The following is a 22,214-nucleotide window of genomic DNA, read 5'->3' on the forward strand; positions in this document are numbered from 1 at the left end:
TATGAGCACTTTTAGATTTCTTTAAAAAAGAATAAGATTTATCACATAGGCATCAGAAAGAAGAAGAAAAAGAAAAAAAAAGAGAGTATTCCCCTATAGTAAAGTTGTGTTCAATCTTTAAAACAACTGAAACAAAAGTAATGTGCTGTTAGTCCACTGCTGTGGAGTAATGGTCAGCGTGTCTGACTGTGAAACGAGCAGTCTCAGGTTCGAATCCTGGTTGAAACAAGTTAGATGGAGTTATTTCCAGGGTTTTCCCTCAACCAATTGAAGCAGAATTGCTGGGTAATTTTTGGCATTGGACCTCGGACTCATTTCGCCATCATTAATTCACATATCATCATCCATACCATAGCTCAGGTTCAGTTCATGGTGCAGTGGCTGTACTTGTACAAGAGCGCGGCCATTCAGCTACCCAATGATTCACAGAATAGGCGTGGTAAGCGCAATAAGTCTCAGGCTGCAGTGCAAGCCTTTGGGTCCCTCCTCCGTATGAGAAAAAAAAATGTGCTGTTATGTTACTTGAGGTTCCAGTGCTTTATACAGATGTGAGATTCAAAATTTGTATAATATATTTAAAGTCAGAGTTACTTAGAGACGATTTGGGTAATACTATTAATTTAATAGTAATATAAATAATAATTTAATAATAAAAACTGATCGCTGGTACAATTTATTGTTACTAACACTTTTTTTGGACAAGAAATTCCAGTGAATTCATCTAATCTTTCTAAACGTGTCAACGCTGCACTTGCTAGTCCCCTATTCCATACATAATTTTTATTCTGAAAGTAATTAATATATATTAAAATAATGTCAAATATTAACATCTTGAACATAACATTTCGAATGCACAATTTAACATGCATAAACTTCTTTTTAATTTCTAAGCTTCCAAGTATACATTATTCTAAATTCTTTCAACGCTGCTATTTCCTTTCTGTGCGAAAATAGATTGTTAGATTTAGTGCTAGATAACAAGAAGTAAACACAATCAGAAGACACATAAATACAATTAATACAAGTGATCGTGGAGAAAGAGTCTGCAAGTTAAAATCTGTACTGCTTGTCTCATAGAGGATATACTTACCTTGGAAGCACTTAAAACATAATGTATTTTTGAAGCATTTTTCTTCTTTTCTTCTTTAAGAACTTCTTCTGCCTTGTCCTTCAGTCCTTCAGTATCTCGATAATACTTGAATGACAGAAGGTCCCTAGCATGTGCAGCCATCGGATTCACATATCGAGCAATTATTTCATCAAGGTCTTCGAATTCTTCATTGCCAATCCATAGTGACTGACCTAAGCTGAATGCATTTTCTTTACCCTCTTCCCGCACATCTATATGTTGATACACGCCATCAGTCACCTTCCATGTTACTGTCAGGTGATCTGAACCCTGTAAAGGTATACAGTAATAATGAACAAATTGTTCCACAGCAAAAACTCTATAATGTGTTCGTTTTCACACAATGTTTGAGAAAATGGATACATTAGGTAGACATTAATTAAAAATTAAACAATTCAATATCATAATAATAATAATAATACAACCACATTTATTAATATTATTTTATAGTAACAACAATCTTTTGAAACCACCGTTAGTAGTGATGATTACAATAATGAAAAATTTCCAAGTTCTGACTTTGTTATGACATTTTTCCATTCCTACGTTTGTGTTTCTCTCACCCTTTGAGTACACTGGGCTATAGTTCCTTTAGCACTTAAGACAACCAAAGCAAAAGTTCGTTTTAGACTGTATCAGTGAAATATTGTGTATCCTAATATTTTACCAGAACAATGCTTCATAACTGTTCAATATAGATTTCATGAGCACTTACTGAAGTTCTGCAGGCTTATCATCCGATCTTCTATCTATACAGAGTGGAAGTGAAATAGTCTTGCAGATTTCCAGAGCGAATGTAACAAAAAAACTATAATATCATATTGGTGGAAAGTTCATAGTTTTTTCAGAAAAAAAAATGTCCCCCCCTCCCCAAATGTTTAACAATTTCTTATTGGGTAAGTACTACGAATAGGATCGTGATTTTTGTCCATATGGATAGGAAATTTAATAAAGAATAATTTATCCCTCTGGCATATTGCAATAGCATGCACGGTTTTCATGTAAATTTAATTCCAAAAACCTCTAAATTAAAACCATTGCATGATGCGAACAAGTGACAACATCTTGGCAGAGAGCAGCTCACCACCAAGACACAAGTTCGTTGACCTCTTACATCTATATCATGAGTAGAGTGTGTTAGCAGCGATGTTGCTGGACTGCTGAAACTTCAAACTTAATTTTCTAATTAACTGTGCATTTAATTACAAAACGTAATACCATATAGGTTTTCTATTCATTTACGTATACCCTACTGTCCCTTTCAGTCTGCAAGGTTATTTCACTTCCACCCTGTATATAATCTACATCATAAATGAATTAAAATATAGTGAACTACAGAAAAAACGAAATTTATTGGTACAACTAACCTTACTAGATGGCCTAACAATAACTTCTCCTTGGTCCATTTGATCCATAAGCCTTTCTGCTTCCTTGAATGAAATATTGTGGAATGATGGATGAACTATCACACGTTTTATGTAGGTCTGACGTTGCTTCATTTTCTTGGCTTCTTCTTCTGTTTTGATATCTTTTTCTTCTGATTCATTATCATAGAATGGATCTTTTGGAGGTCTATAAACAAAACATTAGAGTGTTAACATTTTATATGTCTTAATAAATGAAGCAGTACCATACAGTTATATGCAATGTGTGTGTAAAGTGGGACCTTTTTTTTTTTTCGTGTAAATGGAAAGATTCCCAAACAGCTTTTGATGACATTAATGAATCCAAAAAAGTTCATGTCACACACGAGTTGCATAATGTTATTTATTACCAAAAAGACACCTTTTCTAGAAGAAAAATTATTCTATAAAAACATAACCTATGATATCCAAACAGAACAGAATTCTCTAGTACATTGCAGCAAGCCATAATGCATGTATCAATAAGAGACAAAATGGCAAAAGTGTAAGGTTAGGCATGGCCAACATGTGATTACATGTCAATAGAAACAAATGTTTTAATACCAGTTTCAAGTTCAGTGCTGTGAACAATGTGCAAAATATGTGTACTTTTGCTGATTTAGATATTGGTTTCTTTGTTTCAAGTTACAATATGGTTTTATTTGTTACAAAATGTTGCAGTAGGTCATAAACACTGTGTATTTGGATGCAAACAATGGTAAAATATTTGATACTTCAACAAAAGGAGCAGTTTGTAATAAGCTTTTCGAACCTAACTTTGTGGTTAGGCAAGATGGTTTTCCTGTTAAAATGGTGATCATATATATATATGTCCCTCAGAAAATTCCTAAATTGGCAAAGTGAAGCTTATCTGACTATCTTCCCTAATCGAACTTCATATCTCACTCCTAAGTGTTTCTAAATAAAGGAAAACGGTAATATGTTTTGGATGCATCCTAAAATCATTCTACTGGTCTTACAGTTATGGTATTATGGTGGTATGTATAATAGTGAATGAAGAATAGTGTATCTTTTACTTGACGGGTTCATTGTACGAGTTATTTCAGTGTTCCAGTGATTTGTTATGTGCTGCAAGTCTATGCAGTGGTGCTTAAACATATTCAATATTCAAAATTGCTAGCACCGAAAACTATTCATAGTAAATTAACTAAGAAAGAATGGATTTATATTTTACTGTTGAATCCCTACTGTCCAACCATAATTGAGCAGGTGCTGGTGCCACATGTTCATTTTTCTCGTTTTATAAAATCCTTAGGTTATGGAGCCACAAATGTTAATGAAGAAGTTGAAGCTATCTATTCAACACATCAAAATCTGATGTATGAGTGTCATGAAATTGTCTAGAAATGAGGTCAAGTACTAGTTTTGAAAACATATACATTAAAGAAAAGAATATGGGAAAAGAATTCTTTATTATAATATAGAACATACCTATCATTCAATTTGGGATTCTAGTTAACAAAATGAAACAATTTTAACCATCTGTGAATATTCCCTTAGAAAATCAACAAATCACAATTTCTTTTCTCAGAGAAACATACTACGATGCAAATGGTTTTGTACTGACTTGATAGTGGCATATTGTATGCAGTACATTACTTAAAATTATCAATTTTTCATGAAATATATATTAATTTTATTCATTCGATACTTCATAAAATGGTATAAGGATATTGTGAACTCTTGATAATTTTCTCCAACACACTGCCTTGGCTTCTCAAACATCAATGTGAATGATTTTACAGGCTATTAATTTCTTTCCTTTTTCGTACTTTAGTGCCAAGTTTACAAATAATACAAGGACAAATGACAGCTTCGAGAATTTTTAACGAACTTGTAAAGTGACTGTTATGTATAGAGAAATCTGACAAAATGGCTATTTGCTAATAAGCCATTTTGTAAGAGACAAATTTGCTTACCTCCATTCATGATTTTTGTCTGCAAGATCTGAACTTTTTGATGTACACTCCACTGAGAACCGCTCCACATCTATTTTAGTTACTCGACAATGGATGGTTTGACCTCTAGCCACTCTGTCCTCTGGATTGCTTACATGTTTGTCTGACAAGTTCTTTATATGAATGTATCCTGATATACCATTGTCAAGTCTCAACCTCACACCTGTAGCTTGACCAGGACATCCCCCAGCATCAAAGTGATTCCACACCTGCAGAAACAAAAATGACAATATAGTGAAATACTATACATCATCATCATCATCATCATCATCATCATCATCATCATCATCATCATCAACATCATCATCGTCCTTGCAGGTATTAGGCCTAGTGGCCTGTTACGGTCTCCGTCCATCTTTTCAGGTGGCGTCCCAAAGATCGTCTTCCATGTGGTATATAGTGGAGAATTTGTCTTGGGAGTCTGGAACGGTCCATTCTATTCTATTCTATTCTATTATTTAACATACATCTTGATTACACAACTTTTAACAAGTTATCACTTCAGAATATGTATTATATGTCTTTCTCGTGTTAAATTTTCTGAAGAAGGCCAATAGCAGGCCGAAACATGTTAACCAGGTATGGTAAAATTTAACACGAGAAAAATATATAATACATATTCCGAAATTATTTAACATATTCATTACAGCTTTGGAACTCTGTAAGGAGCAGTGAGAGGAAGTGGGAAATGCACTAAATAGGTCAAGACAGATACACAGTCCGTGGTGATAAAGTAAGGTATATCTTATCTAAAAACACTACGTAGCATATCACACCATGATATTTTCAGAAAAAATTAGGTAGGTAACCTATTCTCGCCCCTTCCTCCTTCTCAATACCCTAGCACTCAGTGTTATACAGCTGGGACTCAAACAGGTTTTAACTGTGTAAGCTTGTGATGTGAACCATCTTTGGTATCTTCGATATGTTTAGGTTCAGTAAACATAAAGAAACAGCCAATAACGTGGGAATGTTATAATTATGGTTCACTATCATATAGTGCGGTTTTTATTAAATGGAACTATTTTTAGTGAAGGGACATGACATGGATGTACATTAGTCTGTCTCCAACCCTGAAGTGAGAGAAAGATGTTTGCACTTCCTTTTTGTTTACATCAAGATGAAACTCACTGCTTGAGTCACAGGTGTGTAACAATCATTGCATTTCTTTTACAGAAATTTACCAAAGATTCTTCTCTGTCATTTCTTCCTCCCAATCCATATTTTCAAACTGTTCTTCCTCTTGATCTTCTCCTACAACTGCATTCCAGTCGCTCATTAGGATTACGCATGCTCCTTTCTTCTTCTCAACTATTTCTTCTATCTTGTCATAGCTTTCTTCCACTTCCTCGTCTACTAATCCACTATGTGGCATATAAACTTGCACTAGCAATAAGTTCATTTTCTTCCCTTGTAATCTCACCATTATCACCTGGTCATCTACATAAAGCACTGATATCACTTTATCTTTCACACGTTGTCCCAGTAATACACCAACACCATGACTTTCTTTGCACTCACCATTTGAATAAAACAACTTAAATTCATCACTCACCAACTCACCACTATTTTTCCACTTCACTTCTGATATTCCCATCACATCCATTCTGTTTCTTCTCATTTCTTCCTTCAAGTTTTCCAACTTACCTACTTACAGAAGAGTCCTTACATTCCATGTTCCAATTCTCAATCTTCTTCTCTTGTCTCTGTTGGATTGCTTCATAATGTGTCCTTCCCCAGCATCCCCCTCCCAGACATCTGAATGGGGGGATAGTTCACATCTGGAATCATTTACAGTGGAAAGACTCATCATGCCATGTTTGCAGTTTTTCTTGGGAACGGTAAATGCAGTAAGCTTCCATTGCTTTCCGCACACCACTCTCTCTTTCGCATCTTAAAAGGTCCCAGGGGGCCCCAGCGTGAAGGTGAGGATTCATCTTTTGCCGGTATTTTCTTTCCTTTTTAGCTCCTTTACATCTGTTTCCTTTTAATGTACTACTAGACTTTATTTTTTTTTCTCATTTTTTTCTGCTGTCTTTTGTCCTTCTCTCTTTCCTTTTGTTTATGACTTTCATACTTCTTTTATCTTCTCTGAGCAACTTCTGCATCCTGTCAACTGATGTCGTTTTTCACATGTGTGGAAAAAGTCTCCATAAAAATCTGTCACTGATGGAATACACAATAATTACGATAAATCTCGAAAACCTTTTTGTGTACCAATCTGAAACACTGGATTCATAATGTTAATGGGGACAAATATACTTATACATAACTTTAATTTCCACCTCCTGCTTTGTTTTTTCTAGAAACAAACTTTTTAAGTTATTTTGTCACAGGCTGGACATTGAAACAAGCACTACAATATGCACTAATTTTAGGAAATATGCCTTCTTTCAGAACGAAATATTATTGCGGCTGCAACAGTGGACTATCTTCTTTCATTCAGCACAATAAAATGGCTAACAAATTAAAGGTGAGCTTTATAGAGTAATACTAACGTACAATACAAAATCTAGTTCAGGCCTGCAAGTTTCCACTACTCTCTTTAAACTATAATTTCTTGATAAATGATGAACTGATATCCATATTTCTTCTTTCACAGATAATTTCAGCGTTTTTTCTTGCATAATCTTCAAAATTCGATGTGATATAAGATGTTTGAAAATTCTGGAGTCAGACTCACTTTGTCATGGAATGGCCCTTATAATAAATGCACAGAGGAAACAGTCTGAGCTAAATGGTGTCTTGCATACTTAAGAAATTCATTCTCTTTAAAGCTGGTAAGCTAAGGAATTTCAGAATATAATATTTATGCTCGTGCAAATTGTGGACTATTCTTGATTAGGCAATATCGCATACCTATGATTCATTGTAGCTATGCCAATCACATGGAGTAACTGTATGTGAGATGTACTTTACAAATACGTTTATAATGGACATCAATTGTATTGTAATATGTTATACATAAAAATATACATGTTATATTATAATATGTTATACTTTACCTCAGACAGTTCAGGAAAGTCATTCTTCAAACAAAACGGACACTGCCAAAGTCCAGTCTCATCATTACGAACAGGATTTGCTTGATCTAACTGATCTCCTTGTGGTTTCCTATGAGATATTCCTGAAAATAGACAGACATTTCTCTTACTTACTTACTTATAGCTTTTAAGAAATCCGCAGGTTCATTGCCGCCCTCACATAAGCCCGTCATCAGTCACTATCCTGAGCAAGATTAATCCAGTCTCTATCATATATATAACATCCATCAAATCTATTTCAATATTATCCTCCCATCTACGTCTCGGCCTCCCCAAAGGTCTTTTTCCCTCCAGCCTCCCAACTAACATTCTATATGCATTTCTGGATTTGCCCATACGTATTACATGCTGTGCCCATCTCAAACGTCATTTCCCAAATACAAAAATTTAAACTCACAATTTCTAATTATGTTCTAATCTGTGTATAAATCTCATAGATCATTTTTACTATTGCAGACTACGTAAGCAACCATTTACAAAAAAATAAATTATGTCATATTCAATAAGCTGGGCAAAGTAAATTTATCACAGTGTGAATAAAAATAAAAACATAGTGAACTTTTTCATTCATCCCCAAAATTAATATTTTTAATAAACTATCCCCTAAAATTTAACGATGTTAACAAAAAGAGTACTATTTATAAAAATAAATCAGAGAGGGGAGGGGGAGTCGGAAAGGGGAGGGAAACTCAACAAGAGTAAAAACACGCTACTGGCATACCCACACATTCTAACATGCAACATGATCACAGATGTTAAAGTGTGTATAAATAAACTTAAGAGAAAAGAGTTGCACAATGAAGCCAACAAAAAAAAAAAAAATATCTTCGTACACAATCCATCTATATTGACATTAATTTGGAGTGATTTATTAAAGGATGCATTCAAGACTAATTTAGAAACATGTTAAACGAATTATCTTTGCACCAAAAACGAATGTTTTCTGAACCAAATGATCCTATTTTAATTATTTGCATATAATAACAATTAAGAAATGTGTTAAAGGAATTATCCTTGCACCAAATGAGTGCTCTCTGGACCAAAGTGATCGTATTATAATTATTTAAATACAATTTCAATGAAGCAACACATTAAATGATTTATTGTTCTATCAAACACATTTGTTCCCTGAACCAAATGTCCTATTTTAATTTTGTAATTATTTTATATTTATTTCTAACAAGTGCAGCAAAGCACACAGGTATGGCTAGTAATAATAATAATAATAATAATAATAATAATAATAATAATAATAATAATAATAATACTCACACTCACTTACTGGCTTTTAAGGAACCCAGAGGTTCATTGCCGCTCTCACATAAGCCCGCCATTGGTCCCTATCCTGTGCAAGATTAATCCAGTCTCTATCAACATATCCCACCTCCCTCAAATCCATTTTAATATTATCTTCCCATCTACGTCTCGGCTCCCCAAAGGTCTTTTTCCCTCCGGCCTCCCAACTAATACTCTATATGCATTTCTGGATTTGCTCATACGTGCTACATGTCCTGCCCATCTCAAACATCGGGATTTAATGTTCCTAATTATGTCAGGTGAAGAATACAATGCATACAGTTCTGTGTTGTGTAACTTTCAAGCTATTATTCACTGAGTAATTACAAAACTGTATTTAGATTGAAGTCAATATTTATTTCTAACAAGTGCAGAGAAGCGCACAGGTATGGCTAGTAATGATGATGATGATGATGATGATGATGATGATGATGATAATAATAATAATAATAATAATAGTATGAAATTATGTGCAACATACCTATCACAGTTGCCAGAACCATTTTGCCAATGAAGAAAGTCTCTGGAGTTTCTTTTGTAAGCATATCAAAGAGTTCTTCAGGATTTGGAGACGAGTAGGGGCTACGTAAATCCTTGTACCGATGATTTAATTCTGCCCGGATGTCATATAATGTGATGCTCTTGTTACCAAAACCTTGTCGTTCCAACTCTTCAGCAAAGGCATCCAAATCAAGGTCTTTCAGTCTTTCAGGAGACTCTAGAATTTCTTCTAAGGCCCCAGCAGGATTTGCATCCTCATCGTCATATTCTAGAGCATCTACTGCCATTTTACGGGCCCATTCATAAGTCTCTGGGTGGACTCTTGAGCCATCTAGAACTTCTACATATGCTTCCGTACTGAAATAAAGGCAAACAAACAATTACAAAAGAAATAAATAATGAGATGACCAAGCTTAAAACATAATACATTATATTCTGAAGACAAAAATTAGAAAACAAGGAGGTACTGATAAAGTGGAAAATATAAAAATCAGTAAACAAGGAGGTATCGATAAAGTAAATTTTTTAAATATAATTTTCAGTACCTATCAAATCCTGTGATTTACTTCACAAACCATTTGGTTCTAGTAGCGGCAAGCATTATAATCACAGGGTGCTAGTAAAATAGAGAAAAGGACGAGAGAGACGACAGGAGGAGGAGAAGAGATAAAAAAACGTGGGAAAATAGGTTATGAGAAGAGGGAAGGTAGGGGAACATAGAAGAGGAGAGAAAAATGGATAGAATGAAATATAAAAGGAGACAGGAGAGAGAAATGAGTAAGGAGTGAAGGAGGAAATCAGCAGTGGCAGCACCAGAATTAATATTTCATTAACAGTGCTTTCAATTGCAGAGATTATTCATTATCAAATTTCAATGTGGGCGAGAAATGACCAACAAATATCTGGAGCCTCTATCAGAGACATGGTTCTCTTACTTGCAGTAAATCTATGAAATGGGACCATCACCTTTACATTTCTCTTAGAGAAACTAAGAAAGTCATGCTAATGATTTTATCACTTTTTAAAATCTATCACCCTCAGTAGGATTTGAATCTGCTAACATCAGATTCAATGCTCTAGCATGGCAACCACTAAACTATGGATGATGAGGGGGAAATGCAGACGAACAGGAGAGAAGAGACAGAGTGAAAGAGCAGAGGAAGGTGGAAAATGCAAGTTCATATAGGTAATACAGTATTTTTAAGGTCAGCTAGATTAACTTTTCTTTTTCTGTTGTTTTTGTATAATTATCACTTTTTTATGGTTCCTTACCTGTCTCCAAGAGAATTGGTATCTATTTTGATAAATCCAGCACAGTTTATGAACACTTTTGGTCCCATGTGGCAGGCTGTAACAAGCTGAGTTCTATTCTCTAATCTCTGATTATTCTGCTTCAATGTTTTAAGAAGGGCTTGCCCCTTTCTGGGTCCCAAACCACATACGAATTGTACCAGATTACATGTGTAACTCTGCAGGACGGCTAAATTTATGTCCACTCCAACCTCATTTGTACGGTTCACAAATTCTAAGTACAATGCTTCCAGAAGTTCCTCCCGAGGAATTTGATCCTGACAAGAAAATAAAAAAAATTAGCACATGACATCTTTGTATCATCTACTTTGGTTTAAAAAATGGTGAACTGGGAAATGTGGTGTTGAATTTTAGTATCTTACCATTAACAATTAGTGTCACTATTAAATAACTTTATAATGTAATATTTTTAAAAGCTCCACTTTTGTTACAACTTTTTTTTTTGCATCATAATTTATCAGATTCTAAGAATTTATCTGTGCTAATATTACAACCAATTATTTTCCTTGAGATTTTTTGTTCTGGAATAAAATTTATTTTCATGTATCATACAATACATACCTGGAGAGTATGGTACCTCAAGCACAGAATTTCTTCATCCGAAGTACATAATTGTGAGAATTCAATCAAAGGGTCTTGCATTCTACGAGCTAATGAAATGGCTTGGCGCAACAATTGAGGATAATCACGAAATTCACTCTGAAATGACATTACAAAATCTTAACATCATAGAAACTTTACAATGAAAATCTCCTAGTACAGACTTTGTAGACTAGAAGAAAAGACTGCCTGTTATATGACCTGCTAACCGCTGAGTGTGTTGGTTTATTATCATATATCAGAGGCAAAGAATACGAAAGAAAACTGTGAGATTTCAGTACTGTTGGAAATGAAGTGCTGTTGTCTGATCTAACCTACCTTTAGTTTTATATTTATTTCTAAGTATATAATATTGATAAGTACTCTCTTACACCATAACAAAAAATACCCCTTTAATGAAGTGACTGAAAGTAGTGAAATAAAATAAAAAGTAGTTTTCATATGTTAAATGTAACAATGAAAGCTGAAGGGACATATTTCACATGATAATGTAATATATAAAACATATGTACGATTTCTTCGTGCTTTTCGATAAGAAACATATGTTATACTAAAATTTCCAAAATAGTTGAACGAGCAACTACCAGATAGAACAAACCGTAAGTAAGGTCATTAATTTCAGGGGATTATTCTTTGAGATATTTCGAACAAAAAAAGTTGAATACAATTTTGCTTGTTTTGGCTTCCTTTTCGAGATAAAATTGTTTTATATGAAATATTCCATAGCATGTTCTGAGAAAGTCATTGATTTAATTCCTAATATGCTCAGTCAATTTAAGAGAGCAGTGTATTATGACAATTTATTCAAAGAATTTTAGGTTTGTCCTTTAAATGTGTAGGAATTTCATCCGAACAAATGTAATTTTTCGTTCTGCAAAGGAATTTTTACAATGTTACATTTGTTTGAATCAAATTCCTACACATTTAAAGGACAAAACTAAAATTCTTTCAATCATTTACTATCATAATACACTACCATCTTAAATTGACTGAGCATATTGGGAATTAAATTAATAGCTTTCCCAAACCCTTTAAGAAATGTTTCATATAGAACAATTTTTATCTCGAAAAGGAAGCAATATTACAAAGAATAATTTCCTGAAATTAATAACATTACTTACGGTTCACCCTGCATATGTAAATACAAAACACAGAAAAACATTGTCCTTTCTGATTCAGATAACTTTTTAATTAGAAACAATAGAAGTTTTAAATCTGAATATATATTATGAGCGTAAGTCATATTTACCATTAAAACAACCCACTTTCACCAGAAAATAAAATCTAGCAATGCTGTGAACTTGTGTGTCTGTGCCTTCAAGCTCAGATGTAAAGTGTAATACAAATGGCAACAGCAGTTGCATTCAATTAGCTATGACAGAAACATGGGCATGTCTCCTTACACATCAAAATCAGTGCCAAGTAATTTGTCCTTGTTAAGATTATAACAAATACATACCTCTCCCTTAATTGAGTTTGAATAAATTTTGGCAAGTTCATTATCACAGATTTCTACGGAGATGGATGGAAACTGGTCATCTTCAACCAACTGTCCAACAATTTCCCTCAAGTCTGCAGCCACCATTAATGCTTCTCTAGATTCTCCACCCACACATATCATATGGGGCTTTTTTGTCGTGATGAAGTTTCTGATGGCCAACAAATCTGCCTCCTATGAGAACATACAAAAATAATAATTGTGTGCAGTGTCTTGTATTAAAATAATGTCCAATCGGAAGGAAAGTTCAATGTTATTCAACAGGAATCTGTAGTACATGGTAGTACTGGTATTATCATGGAACATTAGAATTTTTTTACTCTATTGCAATATTACACAGAATAAAACCAGCATATATGTGAACAGCCAAAGATCATACAAGTAGATACACATTAAAGAACGAAGATATTACGTCAGAGCTACGAGGGTTGGGGCATAAGTCATGGCAACTATTTTTTTGTAAGAATGAGGGCGTGGTTTGAAATTTTGAAATATGCAAATTGAAGGACAGGATACATGTATTAGTAGCATTGAAAGGGTAGGGTAAATGCATGTGTCACTTGAAAGTGCGGTATGATAGGACAGAATAGTGATCAAACATCCATAAATGACACAGCATCATGCTACTCACGTTTACACAGTAACTGGAAAAGCATTGCAACACACATACTCACCCTAAAAACATATCGGGTCAGTCATTCAGCATGGCAGTCGACTCACAACTACATTATGCAATAACCATATCACACTGCCATCTCCATAATACTGCGACCACATACTCGTACTATGGATGCACAGCACAGCAGTGGACTCACAATTGAGTTCATATTGGTCTTTGTGCAATAACCCTATGTCACACTGACACCTATGATGCAACCACATACTTTGAATGCCATACGATACATGAGATATGACATCTTGTGAGACCATCGACTGACTTTGAAAAAAAATAGTTGCCATGACTTATGCCCCAACCCTTGTATATACACATAAAAAGTGACAACAAAATTAATACATAGAAAGAATACTGCAAGCATACTATGTAAAGTAGAAGGGGAAAAAGAAACACTAATAGGAGATGTCTGAAGATGTGTATAACAGTGAACTAAAAAATGACTGTCATGAAGATCACACACTTTCTCATAAATTTAATAGTGTTTACATTTCACTTCGGATTGCAAGAAGTAGTGAAATGAATTCCATAATCTCTCCTACTCAAATCCCATCCTCACCTTCCCATGGTGCACCCTGTTTTTAATAAACGAGGCTCTGGGAATTGAGTCACAGCAGTACAACTGTTCCACCAAAAATGGACGAAATACCATTTCAGCATGCCAATCTGCTATGGCAGGCATAAGTATCCTGTAAGTGGTGAAGAAGGTATATGGTTGGTGGAGTTATCTGACACTCCTCTCGGTTAGGTCACATGGACCCACTAATCAAAGGCAGGTGTGATCCTCCAAACAGTTTGAGGGTTGCGTGTAGATGATATAACCATCACAATATAAAAATATGGTGCCTACATTAAAACGGTTATACTTTTTGCTACATCACTTCCCTACAATGGAGAACAAAAGAGTTAGTGGTTTTATTGTCAAGAACTCAGCACTGGTTCACAAAAATATTTTATCTCTTTTATCATGTTGTGAATAAAATTACAGTTTATGAATACTCAATAGAAGACATTTGCATCCAAATATGAAGGTATATAACTTCAAAACACAGTGTATGTTTTAAGTAAATTATGTGAGCAGTACTGTCATTCAGACAGGTCTTCGTAAACTAGTTGCACGCGTGCATGTGCACACACACACACACACACACACCTTTTAGTTCCTCCCCTCCTTCCCCCCAATACAATTGCAGTGTAACATGTTGTTGGAATGAACGAAAATAAACTATATTCACAAGAGCAAAGCTAGTAATTTCACAGTATTATAACTTCTCTTTGAAATAAAGAGATTGTACTGTATATTATATTAAATCAAACACCTATCCTAAGTTTAGAAAATATTAAGCAAATTCTTGATCTAAGATAGGAGGGAAAAAAAACTACTAAATTCATGTAGCAATGCTAGGAACCATTCACTGTAAACTTTTGTTTGAGAAAATCAGCTTTCATTATAAAATCATAACATGTATTGCCAACATATTATTGCAGTTATCATTATCACATTTTACTACCAAGTAAATGTTATTGTTGGTGTAGCAATACTGCCAAAGAGAACAATCTGGCTAAGTTCATATAGTTCAGAGAGAGAGAGAGAGAGAGAGAGAGAGAAGAAAAAAGTATGATCAATGGGTCCGTGTGAAATGTACAGAATAGTTATAAAGATGGGGTCTGGCTCAACAAATCACTTTCCTGTCTGTTTAGGAACTGTTATTCGCAACAGTATGTTCGATAAATATTCAGTATTTTCCTCCACATGTAGTTTTTAGTTGTTAGCTTGTCACATGACTAGTAATTTGTAATGACCCCAACAAGTAGGATAATAATTTTAGTCTTTCCTTTCACTCTGATTTTTTACCTGGTAACGAAGACAGATTCAACGTCTTTCTAATCATTATCAATTTCGTTGCATTGCATTTTCTCTTTCATTGTAAGTGGAAAAAATGTCAATCCAAAGCTATTCTGAATTTATCTAGACTTTGTAAAGTGAGAAAGTGTAAGGGAAGAAGCTCTGAATGATTCAATTACGCAAGTATCAAAATTCAAATAAATACTACTACACACACAAATGATAATACCTTCTGGAGTTTTTCTTCCTCCCTAAAAGAATTTTTTCTCTTGAGAAGATATGGAAGCCTAAGGTAGTCAGTGCAGTCTCCATCAGGTCCCACCATACACGCGAAGGCAGCCTGGGAGTAATCAGGAACATAAGCCACAGCCATCACTCGCAGTCCTTTACTAGTGTCCCACTCCTCTTCATCCTCATCTGCAAACTCCACTGTATATGGCGCCACCTGAAATAACAAGTTATTAAATTTTAGTTACATATCAATAGAAGCCATTGTCAATTATAAAAACAAAACAACACAAACTACAAACGAAATATGGGAATTACAGTAGAACCTCATTAATTCGGACTAATGGTGGGGAGGGGGGGGGGGAATCCAGTCTGAATTAGTAAAAGTCCGAATTATAGAGAATTTACTGAAAGAGGATTATTTTGTTAATTGAAAAAAAATTATGGTAATATACAGGTCTACTTGTTTGATAAACACTAACTTTTACAAAAATGTAAGACACAAAACATAAATTAAAAAAAGAATAAGTTTGAAGTTCTTTAGTCCAAATCAATTACAGCACAGAAAATACTAGCTTTGGAATTTTCAGATTTGATTTAAAGGAAGAAATATTTGTTGTCTGCATCTATTTGTGCTGTTGTTGGCTTACACAGTTTCTTTGAATCCCATTCTGACATACTGAAACTGCCACTTCGTAAGATTTCGTTGGCTTACTGTTTAAATCTATACTAATAATAAATCTGTAACCGAAATTTTTCTGGTAATTTTCGATTTTCCAAAAATAATTGGTCCTAACATATATAATTAACCACCCTGAAACCGAAAATCGCATTTTTGAAATTTTTGTTTGTATGTCTGTCTGTATGTTTGTTACCTTTTCACGCGATAATAGCTGAACCGATTTATATGAAAATTGGAATATAAATTAAGTTCGTTGTAACTTAGATTTTAGGCTATATGGCATTCAAAATACTTTATTTAAAAGTGGGGTTTTATAAGGGGGCCTGAATTAAATAAATCGAAATATCTAGCTTATTACTGATTTTTGTGAAAAATGTTACATAACAAAAGTTTCTTTAAAAATGATTTCCGATAAGTTTTATTCTATGCAAAATTTGGTAGGTCTGATAGACTTTTAAAATAACAATACAATATGTTTTCACCGCCGCCTCAGATTGTAGCGTTGTTGTTCCTGCAGTAATTCCCACGTGCAAAATATAAAATTTTTGAGTAGGAAGAAAAAACACATTTATTCATTCCATGGCAATGGTACATAGGAGATCGTGAATTTTTACATTTTCGAAAGAAAGGAATATAATTACATATCACTGTTTATGCTGTATCACTATTTAAGTTATTTGAAGGTTTCAGAACCATAGTGGGCCAAGCACCATTTACTGAAGACGTAGAAAACAAGGGTTAAAATTAAGTTATCACCATAATTCAATGGAACCATATAGCAAGTAATATAAAGTTTACACATTAAAACTAAACGATACGTCAATCTTCATTAAACTATAGTTGCATGTAATAACAAATAAGAAACATGTTAAAGGAATTGTCATTGCACCAAATGAGTGCTCTCTGGACCAAAATGATCGCAATTTAATTATTTAAATACAATTTCAATTAAGTAACATATTAAACGATTTATCCTTCTAACAAACACGAATGTTCCCTGGATCAAATGTCCTATTTTAATTATGTAATTACTTTATATTTATTTCTAACAGGTGCAGTGGAGCGCACAGGTATGGCTAGTGTATAATAAAATAATTATGATACTTATCTTAACTATTTTCGAGAGCCTTGTTGTGTCATCATTCATTAAATGTCTTACTTCCCCAGTTGTTTTTATTTTAGCATCAAATATTTATCAGCAATAAACGGTGGATTATAAACGGATCATAAATTCGAACACACAGAGTATTCCAGTTCTCCTTTCATCACTGCATCACTTTTCTATAATTTTTATTATTACCATCAACATCAGTCTGGAAAGTTACAGAAAAAGAATATCAAAGATATTTAATGTGTATCTAATAAACTAACCTTCAGCCAATTGTACAACTTCCTGCAACAAGTTTTAAGTACAGCTTCCCTAGCCTCTGCCAGCAGATGTGTCTGAAGTTCTTTCCTCAATTCAGGCAAAAGAAGGCGAGTGAGGGCCAATTCCACACTATCAACCCTGAGAGCATTCCAATCTTGCACGTTTTTACTAAACTCATCCTGGACAAATAGATGAAAAATGCATTGTTAATGCAAAGAACAGGTTATTTTAAATTAAATGTGAATACGTTTTTATTTATGCCAATATCATGCAACTATATAATCCGAACTTTTAAAATATTTATCCAAGTGTCTTACTCTATAATACAACTGTTTCACTTCATCGATGTAGGATGTTGAAGTGATGCCATCAATTCGTTCACTTATGGAAACATTGATCACTTTATCAGTTTCAGCAATGGTCAGCTTGAGATACTGATCTCCTGTTAGATCCCTAACTGGTTTGGTCTTGACATATTTCATGCTGAAACAAACATATCCAATTGTAACATGTACAATAAAGCAAATATACAGTAAATTTCATTGTACATTCAAATGTAAAGATCAATAATTAAACAAATTAAGATTGTACAAAGATAGTAAAGTTAATCATTTAGTGGCAAAACTAAATAAACACGTTGACAATAATAAAGTTTTAAATTTGTTAAATAGGTATATAATACAAATTAAACAATATTTTAGGTTAACATTATATATAAATGAGAGTACCTAGTAAATGTGTTATAAAAAATGTATTTTCAAATTACTTATATTAACTTTCTAAATTCAAGTTTATTCAAAATAAAAACATATTTGGATTAGCAGAAACTGGAGTTTCCTTTTCTTTAGCTTTACCTTTTTTATTGACAAATATTAGAAAGCTAATTTAAAGCTTAGTGGAGTTCACAGAATCATATCAATTTCTGTACTTTGCAAATTTGTATAGGTCTTATCCATTTTACAAAAAATATTAGCTACATGCACTACACATATTTATAACCCAATAAAAGAACTGTTAACACATTGGACAATCATACTGTAAGCATAAACAGACATTTTCTGGATTACCAGCCAGATATCAATCTAGCAGACTTTGAACTTTACGACTATCTCAGTTTTTTAAAGCCGTCATACAACTACAAAGAACCTGAAAGATTCAATGTCATAATAAATTACAGCTATTCCATTAGATTACAAGAAAAGTCTGTCCACAGTACAGAAAAAAAAGTTTGCTTTTGAAGAACAAAACAACAGACATAAACTAACCTCAGTTCTTTTACAGGAGTATAAAAAAGAATAGGTGCAGTATCATATTTATGAACAGAAACCAATTATTCATAAATCCAATAAACAGAAACTAATTTCCTAATGTATGTTAACATGGTAGGAATGCTAAAAGTTCGAACAAGCAAAACATATTATTTTATGAATACAAATGTGATTTATTTTCTGCACATTTTAGTTTCCAGAAAACTTCCATCAATTTGTAAAAACACTTTCTTTTCAATGACCTCTTATAATGAATACAGGATGAATGTACCATAAATTTTTGTGGGTGTTCATGAATGGCCCATTAAGCAAACGCTCACAACACATGAGATAAGGCTCACAACACATGATATGAAGTATTGTTATATAAATTAATGCAATGGTGATAAGAAAACCAAACAGAAATATTTGTTAACATCTTTGAAAATATCTCTTTCAGACTTCCAAAATGTGTGTGTGTATCTAATGCCTACCCACTTCACTTGCGTGATTCGAGTTACACATATTGCGGATAGATGGCAGGGCTGTGACCCATTTTCAAGTTGCACACCACTTTGGCTTCCAAAATATTGACTTCTGCATTGATAAGCTAATTATCTTGTATCTCAGAGCAATACTTACCTGTAACAAGGGTGGTTTTCATCGATTTCCTTCACTCCTTTCTTAGTTGGTTTGATGTTAATTTTAGCACGCTCAAAAAATGTCTCTCTCACACATTTCCTAACAAGTGGATCTCGTGATATTTGCATTGCGACCATGAACTTCGCTGCTTTCAGAACTTCTTCTGCAGTGTTAAATTTACTGTTAACAAAAAAATTATCGTAAGTAATGGAATTATAAGGGTTAATCCATTTGCTCCACTTCTGACACATCTCCAAAAAAATCGTATTGTTTAAATCCCTGTCACTAGCACATTTATATCTGACCATGAACACTACAAAATTACCAACTCCACCTATTGTTGGTATTCACAATAGCTGTTTTACTGTAAGAGAGTCAGAGAGAGATTCTCAAATGGAGCACACAGAGCAAACAGCTGTAATGAAATACCTGCGGGTTTCATTGCTTATATGAAATAATTTATGGGACAACAAATTATTAACGTTAAATGTGCAAAAATATTAAATTGAGGTTGTATTTTATCATTTTTTTTATAGAAGACTTACTTGCTGATATATTCCCTTGCAACTTCAATTGGTTCTGTAGGCTCCTGCTCTACCTCATGGCGCTGATAATTGTCACGCAGATTTTCCCCAAATTGCTCAGGAGTCAATCCAAATCTCTTTGCTAAACCATCTGCAAATTAAAAGTTTATATCTCATTAAACAATAAACAAAAAGAAGACAGTTATGTCCATATCTCTAATGAAAATAATCCATATTTAACAGATGGGATAATTATACAAGTGCCATTTTCTCTTTGGAAGTGTGTGTATTTGCTGTGAAAAAAAAAAAAAAAAGATACTCTAATGTGAAGACTTTTTCTCTCCTTTAGCATGAAAACTCTGTAAGTGGTAAATCAAATTGCGTGAAAATACAAGGAAGAAAAGGCCAGTACCCTGACAAGACAAAAAGGGGATCCTTTGTATCATCACACCAGTCACAGTATTTTCTCCATCACCAAATTTCTGGCAATCCCCTTATTGACTTGAATTAGTCCCAGCGAGTTTATTAAGTTCCCAAAATTTAAATTGCTTTTCCTCAACCCTCTTATTGACTTGAATTAGTTCCAGCAAACTTATAACTTTTTCCAAAATTTAAACTGCTTTCCAAAGGGAGGAGATTTGACTCCATAAACAATTTGAACAAAATGCGGAGAAACTTTTCAATAACATACAGTAAACGTGGATCAGTTCCATGAATGCTTCCAAAGTGTAAATATCAGTATCAGTGTGTGCAATTTAAAGTGGGCTACTTCGAAGAAGACGTACATATCAAAACTGTCTGTATAAGTAGCCTACTGCTATTTTCAAATCACAAACCCAGTCTTAAAACTTTTCAATCACACCTGATATATTGAACTCACCTAATCCAGCTTTCCTACACATTGAGTAAGGACCACTTCGAACAGCTTGTTTCACAGTTTCATTTTCTGGTGCTTCCTCCTCTTCTGCTTCTGGCTCATTTTCCTCTTCCTGTACTTCATCTCCTTCTTCTGGCTGTTCACCATCTTCTCCATCTTCTCCTTCTGCATTTGCTTTACGTCTGTGTTTATTCTTTCTTGCTTCTCGTGCTGCCTCACGTTCTTTGGCTCGCCATGCTTTCTGCATTTCTGGCACTTCATGAGAATAGTACAACAGGAAATGTGTATGTACATCTTTCAGCTCTTCTGTGGTTTGTACAGCTCTTAGCCTGAAAAAAATAATAGTTCAATCCAACTCAACTAACCTGTGTATCAAGTTGTATAACTTTGTATTATTATATTGTTTAAATTGAATGAAGAGAAAGTGCAAGCTACGAAGAGGAGGAGGAGTGGTCAGTGCAAGCTGTAGAGATCGGTACTGATAATGACCTGTTTCACTGGAGAAAAAAATAACTAGTAAATAGTTTTTTTTTTAAGTTAATGAGTGAAAATATATTGATGAACTATTTTAATTAATAAAATTTTAACTACTAGAAAAAATGGTGGTGGTGGTGATTATGATGATGAGAAAAAATAAAACAGTATGTTTTACCTGTCTATGTCCTCATCCTTCAGAAGTCTAACATTGTCGGGAATAGGCTTGTCAGGTTCTTTCATAAGTTGTTCAGCCTGATAATCACGCATTTTCTCAAACAATGTAATCAAATTCGTCTTCCGTGTACGTAGTTGGCACCACTAACAAAATAAAAAAGTACATAACAATTTTAGTTCATTGTTATATACAAAAAATTAACTTCTGAATAAAAGATAAAGAGAATAAATGTAAAAAAAAAAACAACTACGGCTAAAAATTAAAAGGAATATTCTCTTGCTCTGAAATATATTAGATAAATACAACATTTATTAATTAGTACACGACCACATATGTCCATATAGCACTTTTAATACAAGCAGAATAGTTTCAAGTCTTTGTCTCACTTCACAGATACACATACAAAACTTCGACAAACAACATAATAATAAAGTAAGCATATTTTATAAGCATGCATTCACATTTATTAACAGAGATCACATTTACAACATACCTTTTCATCGTATTTGTAGACTTTCCACAAATCATTTATGTTCAGTTCTGGTTGCACATACTCTTTCCTATAAAATGCTATGAATGGAACTTCAAAATGCTGATTTCTCATAAAGTCGAGAGCTTTCTTAATCTTTCCAATTGTCTGCGGTCCTTTTCTTGCTCTCTCACGTGCATCAGCACCACTATGGCCATCCTAAATTATGAACACAACAAAATAC

The 22,214-nt window shown here is 33.8% G+C and overlaps 1 protein-coding gene across 6 annotated transcripts in view; it reads right to left on the reverse strand.

The window, feature by feature from the left end:
• Spt6 (transcription elongation factor Spt6) overlaps nt 1–22,214 on the reverse strand; it is a 63,312-nt gene that overhangs the window by 16,184 nt on the left and 24,914 nt on the right. For all 6 annotated transcript variants that reach the window (XM_069847752.1, XM_069847751.1, XM_069847747.1 and 3 more), the window contains 16 exons: nt 21,995–22,189; nt 21,502–21,644; nt 20,853–21,178; nt 19,994–20,123; nt 19,449–19,628; nt 17,877–18,042; nt 17,562–17,738; nt 15,510–15,725; nt 12,723–12,935; nt 11,225–11,362; nt 10,625–10,920; nt 9,333–9,709; nt 7,517–7,638; nt 4,473–4,720; nt 2,497–2,701; nt 1,091–1,399 (listed from right to left, as the gene is read on the reverse strand). In XM_069847752.1, the coding sequence (XP_069703853.1) occupies nt 1,091–1,399; nt 2,497–2,701; nt 4,473–4,720; nt 7,517–7,638; nt 9,333–9,709; nt 10,625–10,920; nt 11,225–11,362; nt 12,723–12,935; nt 15,510–15,725; nt 17,562–17,738; nt 17,877–18,042; nt 19,449–19,628; nt 19,994–20,123; nt 20,853–21,178; nt 21,502–21,644; nt 21,995–22,189 (3,441 nt within the window). The remainder of the gene's footprint in view (nt 1–1,090; nt 1,400–2,496; nt 2,702–4,472; nt 4,721–7,516; nt 7,639–9,332; nt 9,710–10,624; nt 10,921–11,224; nt 11,363–12,722; nt 12,936–15,509; nt 15,726–17,561; nt 17,739–17,876; nt 18,043–19,448; nt 19,629–19,993; nt 20,124–20,852; nt 21,179–21,501; nt 21,645–21,994; nt 22,190–22,214) is intronic.

The sequence above is a fragment of the Periplaneta americana genome, chromosome 15 (genome assembly GCF_040183065.1).
Source record: "Periplaneta americana isolate PAMFEO1 chromosome 15, P.americana_PAMFEO1_priV1, whole genome shotgun sequence".
NCBI lineage: Eukaryota > Metazoa > Arthropoda > Insecta > Blattodea > Blattidae > Periplaneta > Periplaneta americana.